This window comes from Orussus abietinus, unplaced genomic scaffold (assembly GCF_000612105.2).
Source record: "Orussus abietinus isolate OABI.00-Male unplaced genomic scaffold, Oabi_2.0 scaffold18, whole genome shotgun sequence".
Lineage (NCBI taxonomy): Eukaryota > Metazoa > Arthropoda > Insecta > Hymenoptera > Orussidae > Orussus > Orussus abietinus.
The window spans coordinates 160,874-179,440 of record NW_019396011.1 but is presented as its reverse complement, the minus strand read 5'-3'; the positions used below and the strand labels follow the sequence as shown (position 1 = coordinate 179,440).

General features: G+C 52.8%; 1 protein-coding gene across 1 annotated transcript in view; it reads right to left on the bottom strand.

Moving 5' to 3' along the window:
• The window catches only part of LOC105700260 (complexin), a 106,611-nt gene that overhangs the window by 62,614 nt on the left and 25,430 nt on the right, over positions 1-18,567 (bottom strand). The window contains exon 3 of the mRNA XM_012425936.1: positions 15,229-15,333. Coding sequence (XP_012281359.1) covers positions 15,229-15,283 — 55 coding nt within the window. The 5' untranslated portion in view covers positions 15,284-15,333. The remainder of the gene's footprint in view (positions 1-15,228; positions 15,334-18,567) is intronic.

Genomic DNA, 18,567 nt, shown 5'->3' with positions numbered 1-18,567 from the left:
TCCCCCCGGCTCTTAAAGCGACGAGACACAATTAATCCTGAACGATTATCGCGTTTGTCCCGACGAGGGCGGTCGGGGATAAAAGTCGGCGAGGTGGGAAGCCAAGGTGGGAAGAAGGCAGACAACGGAAGCGGGAAACGCGTGCCCGGTCCATCGACGAGAGGCTGGGTTTTAAGCTCTTCGGAGCTTTTATCGGCTCCCTTTTAGCGATGGAAAATTGGAAGCTTTATCGGCCTTCGAAGCCTCGGCTCTCGGCCCGCCCGGTAATCCGGTGGGCCGGCTAATTTCTACCGCCAAGAGGTGGTCCTTGACCGACCATCGTGGTCACCGGACTCTCGAGGATGGCTAATCCTTCGGAAAGCGACTCGGAGAATTTCGACGAAGGATTCGGATTTACTTCCCTGTAGCGTTCCCTTGGGAATGGAGTCGTTAGGTGGGGCAAGGACCTCTCGATTGGATATACTCGCGCGGGATTTCTTCTTCTTCTTCTTCGCGGCGGTAACTCGATCCACGACTCGGAAGGACTCGCGAGGAAATTTCTGTCTCGAATTACCGTGCCATAAGTGTCTAGCGTTTCAGTCTCGCATCTCGTCCTGGATCGCCTTTTCAATCGGCAGGACCTCGAGCGTCTTATTACGGACGCCAGCTGCCGGCAACGTCCGACCAAGTCCAGCCGTTTCCCCTGCGAAGTCGAGAAGTTGGCCCCGGATTGACCCTGGGTCAAAAGCCCCCCTGACCCTCCCCGTAAAATCCTAGTCCTCTTTGGGACACCGAGAGGAACGAACGATCTTCGAAAAGGACCGAAGTGGTCCTTTTCCCAGGATATAATCGAAATTAATTCCACTTTTCTCAGACCATCTCAAAGTCGAGAAACAAATTTCCATAAAATCTATAACGATTTTCAGGTGCCATGGATTGGATACCAGGAAAAAAGGATCTCTCGGTTCACTCGGAAAATAAAATCGAGGGTCCACGTCAATAGCGCCATTAACTCGGCAGAATTCAAATCACGTCCTCCTCCGTTTCCTCTCCGTTTTTATATCATCAGGAAACGTCTTATCCTTCGTCAAGAGTCCTCGTCAAAGGAGGTAACTCCTTCGTCCTCGGCGGGGCCGTAAAAAGGATCGAGAGGGGCGAAGGGTGCTCCTCCCATCCCGAGGGAGGCGGTAATAATTCCGAGCAGGACTTAGTTCAGCCGCAAATTGAGTTAAACGTCTCGTAAGAGAGCGGAGAGTGATTTCAGCGTAATCCACAGATTACTCCCCGGCGGTCTTCTCTCTCTCTCTCTCCTGTAATCCCGCATTTTAAGGCGACTTCGCGCGCGGCGACTTTTGCTCGCGACGCGTAATCGTCGCCGGGCTAAGTACCGAGTGCAAAGGGGTAATTGGGCCAGGGGAACAAGGCGAAATGCCGGGAATGGAGGCAGCGGATGCGCCCTTGCGAAACGGCCAATTTTAGCCGACCCGATGCGGCCCGTTTTCGCGAAATCTGTCGCCATTTTCGAGCGATTATCCTCCGCTACGCGAAGGAAACGCGGTTTTGGGCGCGACGTTTTCTCGCTTGCAACTCGCTCCTTTTTACAGACAATCGATAGCGGGCCCGCTCGAAGTGCTCCGTTTCAATTTCGCAAACGGCTCTGCTGCTCCGAAACGGCGGCTGTCAACGACAAAAACGACCGCGCTCCTAGCGAAACGGCAAGTTTTACCGGCTACGCAAAAAGCCGTGTAACTACAATTGGGGCAATTCGCGAGGGTAATAATCATTTTTCCCAGCGTGAAAACATTTTACTGGGCACGCGGGAAATGTATGGAGATTATCTAATTGGAATAGTTGTATGGGGAGAGAGAGAAACGTTTCCAGGACGTGACCCTTCGAGTAATTTTGCCAAACTTGACGGGAGAGAAAACTCTGTCGCCTCGATAACGCGAAGATCCCTGCAGAATCTAGTCGAAACTGCGGCGACGATCGCATCCGCAACGAAACGGCGAGTTTTATCGGTCCACGGGCGAAAGCCTTGTAGATTACTCCAATTGGAGGGTAACGCCGGAGCCATTTCCATGCGACGTTCGCCGTTACGGGAAGGACATTACCTTCGGCCACCAAAGAAATCCCAGGAGGGATCTCATCTCGACGACCATCTTTACGGCCCCTTTAGGGAGCTAAATATCCCGGCGCTGCACCTCTTGTGCTATTTGGTCGTTACTTCCCTCTCTCTGTCTCTCCTACCCCTTTCCATTTCTTTCTTTTTTTTCGATCGCGGAAGTCGACCTCGATCCGATCGCTCATCGGAGATTTTCCGGTCGTAACGGCGCTTAACGTCATCGCCGATGGCGCTCCGGGCCTCGATATCGAGGGATTCCTTGCGTAATTGTCCTCCGATTCGATCCCCGCGATTACAGGGCCGGCAGTAAACCCGGTATTCATAGTCGTCGCCCATATCGGGACCCGGGCTGAATTCCGATAATGGCGACCTTACGTCACGGAATCCTCGATCCAATCAAGGACGGCTTATTAAGGCCACGGCGCGTTTTCTCTGCTTATCAGCGACGACCGCGTTATGGATCGTTCAAAAATTCGTAGAGCCTCGGAACGAAGATCGACGCTTGTCAGCTTACGATAAGGAAAGCGGGAACACGCCGTGAAGCATTTTGAATTGTTTACAGATTAATTTGCGGTTGAAATTAAAAAAATCGAGATTTTTTCCTCGATTTGAAAATTGGAAAAAATCGGGGACGTTCCGGGGGAGTTTCTCTCCGGCGTTTGGGAATCGTCCTGGCAGAAGTTTGGAATTTGTGGGAACCCGTTCCTCGGTGGAGAAACGCGGAGATCTCGAAACGACCGTGAAAACTCGGGGAGAAAAGTGTGACGAGCGCCGAGAGGAGGGAAAATAAAAGGACACCTCCTGGAAAGTGGATAAAGGTCGGGTGGATCCTTCGGCAAAGTGTGGCGCGTCCTGGGAAGGATCCTCCACATACAGGGTCGTAACGTCGTTGTTGCTCCGCCGAAATAAAAAGTTTCCCCCAGCTCGGGGCCCCGGTTAGCAGGAAACTTCGTAGACACCCTGGCACCGGGGTTCCCTGTTCCCTGGAAAACAGGGACGAGAGAACCCCGGTCTGGAAGAAAGCTCCGAAGACTCTGCGATCGTTGCCGTTCGGTAGCTCAAATAAATCGTCCAATTTTTTTGGACGGGTATGCCGTTCAATTATGCAATTTTTTCCCTCCATTATATCGAATTTTGTCTATAAGCGCGACTCGAAAATCCGTCCAGCGTTTCTCGCACTTCCCGCCCCCTCCTCGAGAGACAGGAGTATAATTTCCGCCCACCCCCCGCCAGTCGGCGAAACTTCGGCGGAAAGAACAAAGTTCGGTTTTCCTTCGGAGATTTTCATTCCCCCGCGTCCCCTTCCCCAGAGGGTGGGTTTCCTAGGCCTCGACCAGGAACTTACTCTCTGGCATCGTTATCGAGATTATTGCATACCGAGAGAGAGAGAGAGACTCGGAACCCGGAGGAAGGGAGACACTGACGAGGGTGGCGGAAGGAAAATTGCGGGGTCAGGAAAAGAGGGAACCGGGCAACTCGCGGAAAATGAGGAAAAGTGGTAGGCCGGAGCCGAGGCACGAAGTCGCGAGAATAATGCTCGCCCGGGAAAAGTGGGTGGATGCTCGTCCGGCTCTTTCTCGGCCCCTTCATCCATTCTCCTCTCCATTCGGCCCTTTTCGTCCCTTTCGTCCCTTCTTCCCTTCGCGAGCGTAATGAATTTCGCCCATTTCTTTCGACGGCGACCCCAATTCCGACGTATGTATGTACAAATTGGCCCCGAAATCGCAATTGAAACGTCTAATAAATCTATTCAATACTCTGCAAAATTTAAACGAATCATTAAATAATGTGGATTTTAGTAGGTCAGTTTTTCTCGGAAATAAGCGTGACGGAATACGCGACTGCTGTTGCGATTTTCTTGTTTACGTCTCTCGGGAAAGGGCGAACTTCCTGTAGGAAAGAAAGGCAAGAGAAAGGGCAGACACGCGGAAGGAATTCCGTCCTTACATGACGAAGGGTCCTCCTCGGATACCTCCGTGCGTGAAAATCGCTCAATGGGACGCGAATTTTATTACGAGACACCGAGGGGGCCACGATATGCCACTTCATAGAAAATTTACCTGGCCCTGTTTATTACAAGAGTATTTTATCGAGTTCCTGTCATGCACAGCCAGGGGAAGATAGGAGGCAGCAATAAATTTCGTTACGAGAGCAGAGGGAATTTTTCTTCGAGCCGGAACGTGGAAAAACTCGCGTCGCGCCATTGCGACCCCTCGTCGCCCGATGACGCCATTTTTAATTGCGAAATTAACGAGACCTCTTTTTCCTCCCGCCCTCCGCGTTCTCCTTTAATATTTATCCCGCGTCCAGGGGTATATTCAAACGCCGGCGTAATTAGAAAAATCGGGCCGACAGTCCAAATCCCCGTCTGGCCTTTTTCCTCCCCGAAATCTGTCACCGGAGGGGTGGGAAATTGCTCACGTCGCGACGGCCATGTTTGCGGGAAGGCTTACCGTAAAGCGGCCTCCTGAATGGCGGACCCACCCCAACTTTTGCGTCAACTTTTCGCGTATAAATGTCGCCGATCCCCCTTCACGCCCCCTGGGGGTTGCACCCCTCTTTGGCAATTAGTCGGCCTCGCCTCGCAAAGGGAAGCTTCCCCCTCGCTCCTCCGTCGCCTCCTCCAAATGAACGTCTTGCGGGAGATGCATCGGAGAGGGGCGGGAATTCGCTGAAAAATGTCCTCCCTCACGGAAATTATAATTGCATGCCGGGTGCAATTCTCCAACCGGAGGTGACGTCGGGGAATATTGTCGTAAGAGAGGTCATTTCGAGGTGCTTCGCCGGGGATTTTGTAGTATTCGTTTGTACGGAAAAGTTAACGTGGCTCCCTTTCCCCTGGCAGCTGGCGAAACGATCTCTTTGGTAGAGTCGCAAAAAAAAAAATAATCTTGGCACGTCGTGATGAAAATCGACTTAAAAAAATTTACTCGCAAGAGAAATCGTGAATTTCGTCGCGAATTTCACTTGAAACACATACAACTTGAAATTTAGCTCTCGACCTTTTAGAAACGATCCCTTTAATTTTCCCCGAGTCCAAGGAAGGATTATTTTGGAGAATATTCGTTTAAGCAGGAAAATGTCATAGTTCGCAAGTAGCGGCTACAATTGCGCGTCGCGTGCTACTTATCCGACCGGAAGCGATCCCGTTAACCGTCACAAGAGCGACAGTTCCTGGGTACATAACCGTGTCGTAGATCACATCCGAGAGGGGCTGGAGATGCGATCCCGGCGAGAACACCCTCTATTAACGAGCACTGTCGCAAACGGGCAAGGCCACGGACATGTGTACCGTGCACGCAAAGTGCATGGTCGCACATGGGTCGCACATATGTAATGGACCGAAAGCCGGAGACCGAGGTGCGAAAATGGATCCGGACGTTCCTCGAAACTCGAAACTCCACCTTGGAGTATCTCGTTCATCTAATTTCACCAATGGCTCCGGCAACGCCTTGCTCGATTGGTCCTCTTAAATTCCCCGATTTTTAGAAAGGCTAAAAAATTCATTAATCGATTAAACCAAGCACTGAACCGGAAAAACAGAAAATTTGAGCACTTAGCCGCTTCGACAAAGAGCAGCCTTTAGTGCAGGGAAAAGAGAACCAGCCGAGACCATTTCAAAGAAGCGGCGTCATTACCAATTCAGGGGAATTGCCAGAATTCTTCACGAGGCAGTCGTAAAGCGGTTCCGCGAGGGAAAGCCAATCCCAGGTCGCGAACAAACGCCTAACTACCGCGCCGTAAAGCGGGCTACAATATGGCGCGGGCCGGCAGTCAATCGCGAGAACGACTCGCGCTCTGGGATTTTCAGGCGGCCTCAAAGTCGGGGTCCGCACTGGGAAAAATCTCGGCGGGGCCGTTCCTACGTGTGCGGAAAACCGCACGACCTTCCCCGCGGGGCGGCGTCAGCGCGGCCACCATGGCGAGTTAATCGAATCGCGGAACCGCCGCGCGTTACGGACAAACTGGCCGGAAAAAAAGTGTGAAAAAATAAGATCCGATCGCGTTTCGACAATCGAGTTTTCCAGAGTATACGCGCGGGCTTTCCGCAGCGGGATGTCCGCACGATAATATTCTGCGCGCGATGGCGGGTTTAATAAAATCCAGGGGAAAATAGGAGGCGCCGTGAAATCGCGCGGCCGGAGACCTGAACGCCGTCGGGAGCTGCACAGGACAGGACGCGCTCTATGGCGAGAATTCGACAAAAGTTCGATAGATCCGATAAAATCGATAAACGATCGCCGCTGCGTCACGCGGCAATCTACAAAAGTACTTGGAAAGCGGTGATCGTTCCCGGTGCCTACGTGACCGGGCGACGTCATGGTTACAGCGCGGTTACACAGGGACGCCAAATGAAAGATACGGGATAAAGAGAAGGTGGGCGTAAGCTGTTGTTGGGTTTTGGCCGCGAGGTGCGAAGGCTGGGATGAACTCCGACGGGAGGTATTGGAACCTAGCATAATCTACCGGTCTGGACCGCGGAAGGCATGGACCGCACATCCCGGAAGTCCAGATCAAGTCCTGGGAGTGTTCGCCCCTGATAGGCAATCGCCCTTCATTTCGGCGGTTGGCGACAGTGGCGGCTTCCTGGGGGATGGAGCCAAGCCAAGTGCAGCGGCGGGGAACAAGGTGGGCGGATCTCTGGCCGGAGATTCGACGGAGGTGGCGGAGGCTGCCGAGCGCTACAATCTTCTCGACAAAAGCCGCTCCTCCCGCAATCCGAAATCAATAGCTCGCGGTCTGTTAGCGCTATCCATTATACGCGTATATCCAAGTTCGACTTGGCAGGGCTACCGTGAATCCTGCGCCGAATAATGCTTCCGAGAAGGGATCCCGGATTCCCTAGGATCGCTCTAGGGCAGAACCTCGGGGAGGGCCGAACAGCCCCAAGGCCCTTCTCAAGAAACTCTTCCAAAAGAAGTTAAGCAAAGTCCAAAAGAAGGAAAATCGGTCCGAATGCCCTGTCCGCCGAATCGCAACAATGCATAATAGCTGCATCGTTCCCCGGGGCGAAGCCGGCCCAGACGAGCCCTTTGTTACTCACGCGCGATAGCGCGAGAAAAAAAAATTATTAAAACAGGGGTGCATTGTAAATACCCGAGAACTTCCCTTGGAAGCGAGAGCAAGAAATCGAGAGAGTGGGGGGTGGGAAAGTCGACGACACCTTGAAGCGGGTGTTCCCGGAGGGTTCGACAAAAATTCCCCCCTCGGCCCTTAAGAGCGATCCCTGCGATGTCATTCTCAAAATCTCTTGGACAATTTTTCCGATATGGATTTTTGATAGCGAGGAATTAAGGAAGAAAAAAGGAAAGGAAAAGTCAATTCGAAAGGGACGACTTCATCCCTTAGGCCGCGGCCTCCCCTTCGTGACGCCTCGTTGTCGGGCCTTGATATAATATTAATATCCCTGTGAGCCTTCCCGGGGGCGAATCCACCCCTAGATGGGGAGACGGGAAGACTGGGCCGTGCGAATAAAAGCGCCATTATTTTCCCCGGATAAAACGTGTCGGGAATCCGGGGAGAAGCCAGCCCCGAAAATACGGACACCCCTCGAGAGGGGACGGACGAATTTCGACGAGTCCCCTTATCGCCCCTCCCCCCCAGCCGAAGAACTCGAGCTTTTTCCCGTTTAAGTTTTCACCCCTCTCCCCCTGTCTAGGAGGAAAAATCGCGCCTCCGGATGCGGATCCAAGAGGACTCTTCCCGGAAGGGAGTGCCATCGAGTCCGAAGCAATTTGCGGCGCGATAGGCCGAGAATTACGCACGCGTCCATTGTGTGCCCGTAAGACGCCCCCCCGTCTTCTCGAGTCCCTTTGTTACGCGCCACCCCCCGCGAACTCGATGGAATTCCATTACGCGTCCAATTCGCGCTTAATAGAACGTCAGGATGCGGCGCGCGCTCTCGAGAATTTTTTCCGCAGGTCCTCGAGAAGGAATTCAATGCGCTGAATGCTCGTTTAGCGAGCCTCACCCCCGAGCTGCCTCGGGGGCGGCCACCCCCGGTCGGCCGGCCGCGAGCCAACGGCGAGGTGGAATCCTTAATATAGTCCGAGAGTGGATGCGGCTGAGAATGGCATTCGAGGCCGACCCCTAACCTATCCCTCGGCGACCCCGCGGAAAATTACGCCCCCGACCCGCGACGCCATCCCCCGGCCCTCGGAATATCCGCCATCAATTCGAAGTGAATCATGAATCGCACGTTGCTTTTAATAAAATAGTAAAGTTGCATGCTACTTTTAGTGAAATATTCAAATTGGAATTTAAGTTCAACGTAAGGGACGAAGAGGGCATCCGAAAGGTACGCGACAAATTTGTTGGAAGAGGGAATATAATTGGCGCAATTTTTGGGGGGGAGGTTACGAGCCATCCACCCTCACGGCTCGTAAACCCCGGCCGAGTAAGGTTTTCCGCCGTCTTAACCCGCAGATTCGCTACGGAATAATTCCGGGCCGTTTTCCCCGTCGCCGTTTCCGCGAGCCGGATTTCGGAACGATCCCCCGGAATTTCGGGACGAAATTTGCATCCCCGCCGGCTTGCGGATACGGGGTGGCTACTCTCCGAGAAACCCAGGCGTAGTGTTTCCTTTCGGCGATTTACCCTCCGTGAGACCCGGCCGCCATTTTTTCCGCTTCCCGTTAATACAGCTCGAGATCCGAATTTATTCGGATTGCCCCCCCCCCCCCGGGAGGCTTCCGCTTTCGGGGTGAATTCGGGATTCGCGGGGGGCCAAATTGCAACTAATAACGTGACCATGATTCGAGACGCCTTGGGGCACCCTCCGGGATTGCTTGGCCCGAATTTCCGGATATCTGGATTTCGGGATATCAGGATATCCCGGAATGCAGTTATCCAGGCGCTTATTCCGGCTCGTCGAGGAAACTCATCAAGGACTCGTCCCGTGTCCCGAAATGGAGCTCTTGGACCCTGGGGACGACTCCATACCGCCGGAAGAAGTCGTGCCAATTTTAAGGATACGAGAATTCTCGAATCAGCGTCGAAGACCCTTCCCGAGGACGGATGGCCCCTCGTTACGAGATCGCCTCTTCCGGGATGGCGACTCGTCCTTCGAGGTCCCCCGGATCCTTGGGGGTTTCGCGTTCCGCGACCTCCCGCGATATTATTAAATGCCAGGACGTGTTCTCGAGGATCCTCGTCCTGGCGACCTCGGGATGCCGGGTGCTCCTTCGCGCAACGAATGCCTTCGGCGGATTCCTGCGATCGGGACTACACGGAAATTCGCGGCGAGTCGGCCGGGTCCGGTCGAGCATTACTTGACCCGCTCTTTGTCGAGTTCCACGTTCCGCTGCATTTCGATGTTATTACCCGATGTTAAATACCGAGGAGTGGTACTCAAAGGTCGAGGATCTCGATCCCGGTCGGTTCAGGACGCAACTTAGAGGGGCGTCTTGTCGTAGAGAAAAAAAATCTCACCGATAAAAACGTGGTCTTCGGCGGTCGCGAAATTCCACCCTTGGGATTCAGGAGCTCCTCCTCCGAAGCGTCCCCTCCCCCTAGCCCCGGGACATTCCACGGTGTTATTAAATACCGAGGTGGACCGTCGGCCGTTTCAGGAATTACCGATCATTCGGCCCGATCGATCCAAGGGTGGCCCCCACCTCTACCCCCTGCATCTCGAAGGGGGGCAATTGACAGGTCCGTCCGCTCTCGGGGATCGTTATGCAACCGCGCCATGAATATTAATACCGACGACGCATTCTCGGCGGAAGTGCGCCGGAAGTCTCTCGGTTAGGACTCGACCTGACAAGAATCGGGGAGAACGTCCCCTAATCTCCGGAAATTCCTTCAAATGAAGCCGAACGAGATCGGGTCGATCGGCGATCCTCGATCGATCCTCCTATTCGACCCACCCCCCGGGGAGGGAGGTACAGGCGTCTCCGATAAGTCGATAAGCCGAAGGGACCCGAGGATCGGTTTGCCCTGGCCGACCTGGGTCAACGTCGGGTCCACTCGTCATCGTTACAGGTGGTTAACGAGAGTCTCGCGGCCGAGCAGATTTCATCCCCCAGGAATGCAGATCCCACCCCCTGGAAGAAGGGTAGGGCATCGAATCGTAATCGATTCAACCCAGTTCCAAGGCTTCATTTTCCGAAGAGACCGTCACTTGAGAGATACGAAACATGCGTATTTATATCTATCGTGTCATAAGTGTCAGATGTGTACTTAAAAAGTGGGGAAATTGGGGTTAATAATCTGAAAAAATGTTGCCACTCTTCAGGGTCGAGTCCGGCGTCTCGACGCGTCGAGGGGTTACGAGCACCTCGAGAAGCCGTTTAACGGCCTCGTAAACGGGAAAGCGAAAGCAAAGAGGACAACGACGCGGACACGCGGTTTTACGTACTCGCGAGACGACGCGACTTCCGGCACTTCTTCGACGACGCGGCGTCGCGACGTCGGCCCGACAGGTGCGGATAAAGGCCCGTCGCGACGATCCGTGGCCGTTAACGTCGACAAAGTTCGGGCCCGTCGGAATTGGGAAAGCTCGCCGCCGTTAATGCCCCCTGTCGCGTCGCGAGACGTCACGAGACGTCGCGACGTTTCCGCCCTCGAAAGACGAAACGCGCCGCTATATAATGGAGTTATCCCGAGTTACAACGAGGTTATGCCGCTCTTTCGTAAGCAGTTTACAAGGGCGTCGTTACGGCGAGCAAAGTGCGCCTCGGCGGACGTCCGCTCGGCGTTAAACGGACCGCATCGCGACGACGGCGTCGCAGGAGAGATCGCGCCGCGATAATCCGCGTGTTATCGTCACCCAGAGGCGGAATTATCAGGACCCGAGGTGCTAAGACCGAAATTAAGATCGTTAAGATCATACTTATAAATGTGGGACGACGACTTCGTCCAGGGGAAATTTCCTACAAAAAGCGGAGAAGTATTCCTCGCGACTCGAGGTCCGATCGATTAACGGTCGACCCGGTGAATTGAATCGCCGATAAACGAGCAATACGCCGCCCGGGTGACGAGATTCGATGATACAGTTTTCCCCCAATTTTTGCGGCGGGTCGCGCGGAGTGATGGATGGAATCCGCGACTCGCGGAGACGGAGGAAAGTCTATTTCCAAAATTAATTATTCCCCATAACTAATACAACCAGGATAATACAATTACGCCCATGCGATCAATCCCGAGCCTGCCAAAAATCCGAAACTCGCTCGACTCGAGACCTAGAGTCCTGAAGAAAAAAAATCAATTCATCGATCGGGCATCGATTGGACTCGCGGGTCATTCAGGGGCGGTTTCCCTGATTTTACTCGTTCGATGTCTCCTATAATGGAAGGAAAAGAAAAGTAGCGTAGGAACGAAGAACATCGGGTCCGACAACGGAGTCGTTAATGGAGCTTAAAGGATCGGTCTTAACGAAAGCCTACGGCAAGAAAGGAGTCGGGCTTTTCAACGCCGCCGATGAGAAACCGCGAGAGAAATGGCGCAAAGACGGCGGAAGAGAAGCCGAAGTCGCGCCATAAAGTCGATAAACTTTAAGGCTGTCTATAGTTGGCCCCGCCCGCGAAGTCCTTAATGGAGCTTAAAGGATCCGGGGAATTAGGCTAACCTGGAGGAATCTCGCTGACCTCGCACTTAGACCGAATCCAACTGCAGTCCCGACCAGATGCCTCGCCCGCTCTAATTGGAATTTGAATTTCGAGCCTGGAATTCTCGAACGAGTAGCCGAGTCGTGAAACAACCTCATTAGAGCGCGATTACAAATCCGTAAGTCCATGGAAAATTAGTCCCCGCTTAGAAAAACCTTTTTTGAGGCTTTGTCAGAATCGAGAAAAATAATTCGAAGTCACTCGCGGTACCAAGGAACCCTTGACGACCATCCCCCGGGATTGGAACTATCCCTGCACCCACGTATCATTAATCACTCATCTCCGGATGAACCCATGCGGGGCGATATAACTAATCAGGAGGGCAAGTGAAACGCGAACTATCGGCGAACAATCGAGTTAGCCCCTCGGTATATGCAAATAAATCTCGACAGTCCGACCTGCCCCGTCACGTGAAATCGGAAGAGGACGAGTCCAGGAAATCAAATCGAATGGCAGGAGTCCGATCGGCTCCCGTTAATTTCTGATAGGCCGTAATCAGGCCACCGGTTACATTAGATTACGCCGGGACAGGTCAGGATTCCGGAAGGAGGGTCCGGGTCTCTCGATCCGATGCCGGGGAGCTTCCGGTCGCTAATTTATTCGGACGGTGGCACGACGCACCGGCAATTAATCATCGATTTCAGGCGGCGCATCGCGTTATTAAATTAGCGCGTCACTAGCGATACCCACGCGTCGCCTCGATGCCGGGATATAATTGATCGGGGAAGACCTTCTCGACTCCCTCGAGACGAATCGATACCTCGCGAGATGCATCCGGCACGAGAAAATTGCCGTAGACTCCGGGAGCCTGGGGGAGTCCTTGAACGGATATCGGTGATATATCTAGGGGCAGAGAGACTTTGGGGGCTTTTAAGAATATTTGGGAATTTTAAGGAACCAACCTCGAAGAACGTCGAACCGTCGATTTCGGTTTCCCGAGTCGCATCCCTCGACCAGGACTTTGCGGTTCCGCAAGACCCGCTCGAACGCGGGCAATTGAATAACGGGGAATAAATCCGGAAGGACACGGCCGAGCGATCCCTGCGGTTGCGTAAAAGTCTCGGCAATCGATTCGCGGATTTCAATTAACTCGAGCGAATGGCAAGGGGTTGAAAAGGTGAGGTTGGTGGGGGGATAGTTTCGAAGTGCCGAGCCGAATCGTTTCGCAAAACTGGCCACTTTTGGCCGATCGAAGATCGCTTTTTAATTCATCCCTTCCCCCGACTTTCATTTACCCCACATTCCGGGGCCTGGAGTTGATGGCGAAAAGTTACGACTCGAGTTTTAGGTTCGGATTTTCCGACTCTCGACCTCCCGCACCTTTGTTGGCGAACGCCGGATTTTGGAAAGTTCGACCATCGTCGGTTTTTCAACGAGGAAAACGACGGCGAAAGCGATCAAAGGGGAACAATTCGGAGCGAATGCAGGGTCCTGGGGTGCAAAACAGAATTTTCGCAAAAATGGGGCAGGTCGGAGTCGATGTCGACTCCGCCCTCGTTTCCAGCTCTCTCTTTAATTTGTCGAGTCCAACATCGCGAACTTCCGTTTTCCCCGCCTTCGGTTAGATTTTGGGAGTTATGCGATTTTTTCAAGCGTCGAGAGGAGAGAGTCAAGATTTTGTAAAGCTTCGCGATTCGGGCTAAACTCCCATCATTTTTGTTCTTCGCTCGAGCCCTTCGACCACTCTTATCGAGTCAAAGAGACGCGGTCCAGTTCCTCTCGGCGAGGTCGGTTCGGTTTGCAAAACCTCGGGGCGCGCTTTCAATCGACGCGCGCGGCCCCGGCCTGCAACCCCTTTGATTCGCTCTCTCCCCTTTCCGATGCGGCGGGTTCCAGCTTTTGTTTACCCGGTTTTCCCCGTCGGCCCACAATGCGCGTTCCCGGAGTCATCAACTAATTGCTGCCGCGACTGCAGCGGGAGATTAGCGCGCGAGTCCCTCCCGTGGACCGGCGCCCCAGTTTCCGAGGAAGATCATCGATCGCGACGCTTTTTCCCGGCCCAATTTTCTTCCCCACCCCTCGGCCCTGGACGCACCCCCCAAAAAATAGGAAACTGGAAAATTCGAAACGAGACCTTGAGAAAAAAATTCCCAAAGAGGTCGTTCCAGGGGACGACCTCGGAACCCCAGCGAAACGTCCCCACTGAGAGGGGTTGATATCGATTGCACCCCGCGTAAGGCAATCCGGATAATAGACTCGTGGGGTAATTATCATAAAACCGCAAGCGAGTCCGTAAAAAGCGAGAAAGGGACCCAGAGGGTGGACAGTCACCCTCTACGACTCCCTGTACATGTCACCGATATAAACCCCGAATTTCAGGAAAAAACTTCACACCAACTCGGGGTAGGATTATTTTTCGATTCCTTTCCGTCAAAATTACAAATTTTCCAAAAAATTCAGACCGATAAAGGCATCGAGAACAGGCTCGAGAGAAATCGCGATGCCATCGACATCGTTACTGGATTCCAGGATTTAAAAAAAAAAAGCGAGGATGCCGAAGAGCCTGTCGTCCAATTTCGCGATAATGGAAATTCTCAAGATCGTTACCGGTAACGATGCATTTCGACGATAATGGGCGTTTAAGATCGTTAGAAAGCCGTGAGAGAGTTTTCGACGAGGAGTTTACTCCGACAGGCGAAAAATTGCGATATCGTCCTCTTGATTAAGAATATCCAAAGGAAGGGTCGAGAAAATGTTATCGGTAAACTGAGTTCGGCATATATCGTTGTTAACGGATGGACGTCGAACTACAAACTACAATTAATGACATTTTTTAACGAGACCTCGTTAACTCCTTATCGCGTCCCGAATGACATCGAAATTTTGGCAACTCGGTTTTACGGAGAGATCTTTCGTAACGGCGTACATATCCGGAAAAGACGGATGAGCGAGGCGTATCGGCTCGTATGATCTCTTATCCTGCTTATCGGCGAATATCATACGTGCTACGTATGCGGTGTACCTTGTTAAAGCACCCAGCCTCGTAACTCGGCATCGCGAGACGAATTCCCAATTTCGTTTTACGATCATCGACCCTCCCCTTCCAATCGCGATCGACGCCGTTCTCCCGGAAACTTTCCCGCAATTTCGAGGGTATCCGGCCCCCCTCTGCCCCAAAAACGGGGATAAAGTTTCGAGAAACCGGAAACGACTCCCGGTCCAAATTCGAAAAAGGAAATACGTCCCGACCGATTCGACAACCGCGAAAAAATATCGATTCAACCGCGAGCCAAAAACTACCTGACAGATAACGAAAAATACAGAAAGTGGATATAAAACGTATGTAACCTCGAATATATCTCACACTTGGAACCTCTAAAATTGCGGGGCGATTCTTCATGGTTAAAGAAGCAAAGGATTTCGCGAGGAGTTCCGAGCACCGAAAAAGCCCGGCGACTCTTGATGGCTCAAATCCTCCTATCGTCTCAAAGTTTCCCTCTCTCCCGGCGAAAGCTCCTTAAGGGTTATTAAGAAGGCCACGGGAAAGAAATCCGAGAGCGTAATCCCGAAGGAACTCACCCTTGACGGCGTTAAGCTTGTTCCCGACCATCTGCTTCGCGACGAAGGCCGCCATCTTGGTTCCGGCTCGGTCCTACTTGCGAAGCCTCTCGGGATCCTGGGAACCTGCAATCAAGAAAAAGGAACGATAAGGTGAGAGACGTCATCGGGGGTATCCCAGGAGATCCGGGACCTCGTCTCGATCCGCCGTTATTACCGGAGGTCCCCGGGGACGTCGGCGCAAAGGGGATGATTAAAAAGTCCCTCCGTTCTCCGAGCAAGCCGCTTAGGGAACAACTGGGAACAAACATCCCTTCGTCCGAATAAATCAGGGAGGAAGAGGGGGAACGATTCGTTACAACCAACGGGACGTTTATCTCGACAAAGAGGATCCTCGCCCCCGAGCGGACGCCTTCGGGACGTCCCGATGGCGATATTACGTCGCGCAACCGCAATAACGAAACCGCGTCCCCGAAGAGAGCCAGGAGAAGCGGGAGGGAGAGAAAAGGGGGCTCGGTTCGGGGACGATAGTCTCCCGGGGGAAAAATCGATAAGGGGTGTCGGGATGCCGAGGAGACGCCCGGCGTCGAGACGTCTCGGCGCCGGCCGCGCTCCCTCCGATTTTCCGGGAACCGGGACTCTTCGACTCGATACGATTCCTCCGGCCTCTCCCCTCTGATACCGACTTTCCTGGGGAAGACGTGGGTAGGATTCTTCCGGGAAACGCGCGAGCGGGGTTGCCTGGACTCGTTCAAAGGAGTTAAGTCAATATGGAGAGTGCTCTCCGCGCGGAGTGTGGCCCGGGCGGACGCGGGGGAGGGCGAAGCTTGCCGGTTATTCCGAGGAAGCGTCCTACCGTGGCTAATCGTCCCCGAATCGTCCACTAAAATTAACCGACGACCAAACGCGTCCGGCGTCTAAACCAACCTTTCCCGGCTGGGGTCACGGAAGGGCGAGGATTTCTCGCACGGTCGAAGATTCGGGACCATCGGCAACCGTCGGTCCTTTCAGCCGGTTGCCAGCCGGTTGCCAGCCGGTTGCCAGCCGGTTGCCAGCCGGTTCCCAGCCGGTTCCTCGGTCGAGCGACTAACCAACCTCGTCGTCGCCCCGGAGGCCAACCGACCGGAATGGCGATCCAGTCATCCAAGACCGGTGACACCACCGCTGTTTGCCAACCCCGACGACCCGTCGACCGGATCCGTCGACCGGATCCGTCAACCCGACGGCCTGGCGCAACGAAACGCTCTCCGACAATGTAGGTTACCGAAAAGAGAATCGCGACCTCGCTACGTTTACCCCATAAAACCGAGACACCTCTCGGAGCTTGCGGAAGTAATCCATGATTCGAGTCGCCTTATCAGCGCGCAATAAAAGGCGGGAATCTCCTTCCAACCTGCGGCCATCGTCACTTTTACACCTCCTTCCGAGGTAGACTCGGTCAGGAAACCTTCTCGGTTTAGCACCCTTATCGGGCCCCCTAAGGGTGTCGACCTTTAAGGACGGCGTCGGTAGCGCGTAATCTCCGTGCCCTCGTTAAGGGATCTCACCCCGAACATTTGTTTCTTAATCCCCGTTGTAATCGAGCGTAATAAAGGGCAGGACTTAAGCCGGGGGTGCGGCTGGAAAAGGGGTAGGTCCCGCCAGGGGAGGAAGTATTTCAAGAGGACTCGACGACGGGGAATCCTAGAAATTTCTCTACGTTGTAAGGATGCCTAATTACCCCCGTTCCTCAACGTCCAGGAGACGCGTCCTTCGAGACCCCCGAGTCCTCCGGCCGCCTAATCGTCCTCGTTTTCCTGATTTATTAAAATCGGGATCGCTACCAAAAATTCAAGGAAAGATCGCCCCGCGACTTGGAATTCCAATATCGGCAGGACTAATCGTCCTCGTCGAATCGGCGAATCCTAAAATCCGCGAGAAAATTGACATCCGATGCAGCCCCAGGGCGGAAACTTCGAGGGGGGTAAGAGGATTAAGGGAGAGGAAGGGGGACTCTGACTCCGTCTTCCCGGGAGGAATCTTTTAATTTAAAGTCACCCTCCGGATCCTCGCCCGATACCGGAAGGCACAACTTTCCAGGACAACCGGTCGCCATTCGAGGACAACCGGGTGTTCTTCGGGATGTACCCGGGAGACCCCGAAGAGCCGCGGGCCAACTCGGAATAACTTGGAGTCCGTGATCGGATTTAAAAGTTCCCTCCCTACCTCCCTACCTCCCTTCCTTCCCGGAGAGCTACATGGGGGTTGCTAATCGACCTCCGTTTACCTATCAAAATAGCGGACCAGATGCCGACCGCTTCTTCTTTATTTGCTTTTTCATATCCAGGTGCATCGACTGCTTGAAAATGCATCGAATCTATGAGATTGCACTTTCGCCCGTACCTTTCATTTATTTATACATTTCTCATTTCATTTCACTCTTGACAAATTAATTTATTATAATAAATTTGTACGTTTGCCGCTGTATTTCGAGAAAGTCGTTTTTGCGCCGAGCCCGTTCTGTAATTTTTATTAGGTTTTTCCCCGCGTGACTTTTACGAAGAGGGCGTTATTTACCGGGAGGGGAGATGTTTATTTATCGCGGGGAATATTCATGGTGTACACTTGTCTCGCTTTCGGCATAATTCCCGGGATGTGCTTGTCCCCGTGCTTAACCAGGTTTTAATTATTCCCCCGGCGAGATAAATATTAGTCTTTCTAAATGGCTGAGATCTCCATACATTTTAGCGGGGCACGCCGCTCGTTTTCACTAAAAATAATACCTTAACATCGTACGTCGAGAAGTTGGCTCCCCTTATCACGGCTGGCAATTAATTTCGGGATACTCGTGTAATCTCGAAATACAATGCGAATTCAATCCGGAGAGAAGCGAGAGACAATGTTTGTCTTCCGCCTTGGAGTTTCCGCAGTTGACATCGATTGGGTGTATATAAGGGCAGACCCTGTCTACGTTATCATCTCTCTGGAGAATTGTCAGTGCGTCGCGGTGCACCTTGCACGACCCTACCTCGAAACCCTAAAAAAAGTTTCATTTCCGAATTATCCCCTCGCAGAGAATTTTCAACGACGTTATAAACCTCTTGATAATTTGTACACTCAAGTTAAATATTAATCCTTAAGTATTAAAACTCACGTAAAATATATTAAACGTATTAATCCTCCCGAATCGCTCTCATAAAATTCGCAGGAAAAATCGACGTCGCGTCAAACGCTAATGGCCATTTGAAATTGCCTTTTGTAAGGTTAGCTCTTCTTATCAGCGGCGACAATTAATTTTGGAGAATTCAAGAGGCGGAATACAACGCGAGCTCGGCTGGAAGGACGACAAGAGGCAAGATTTGTCTTCCGACATGAAGTTCC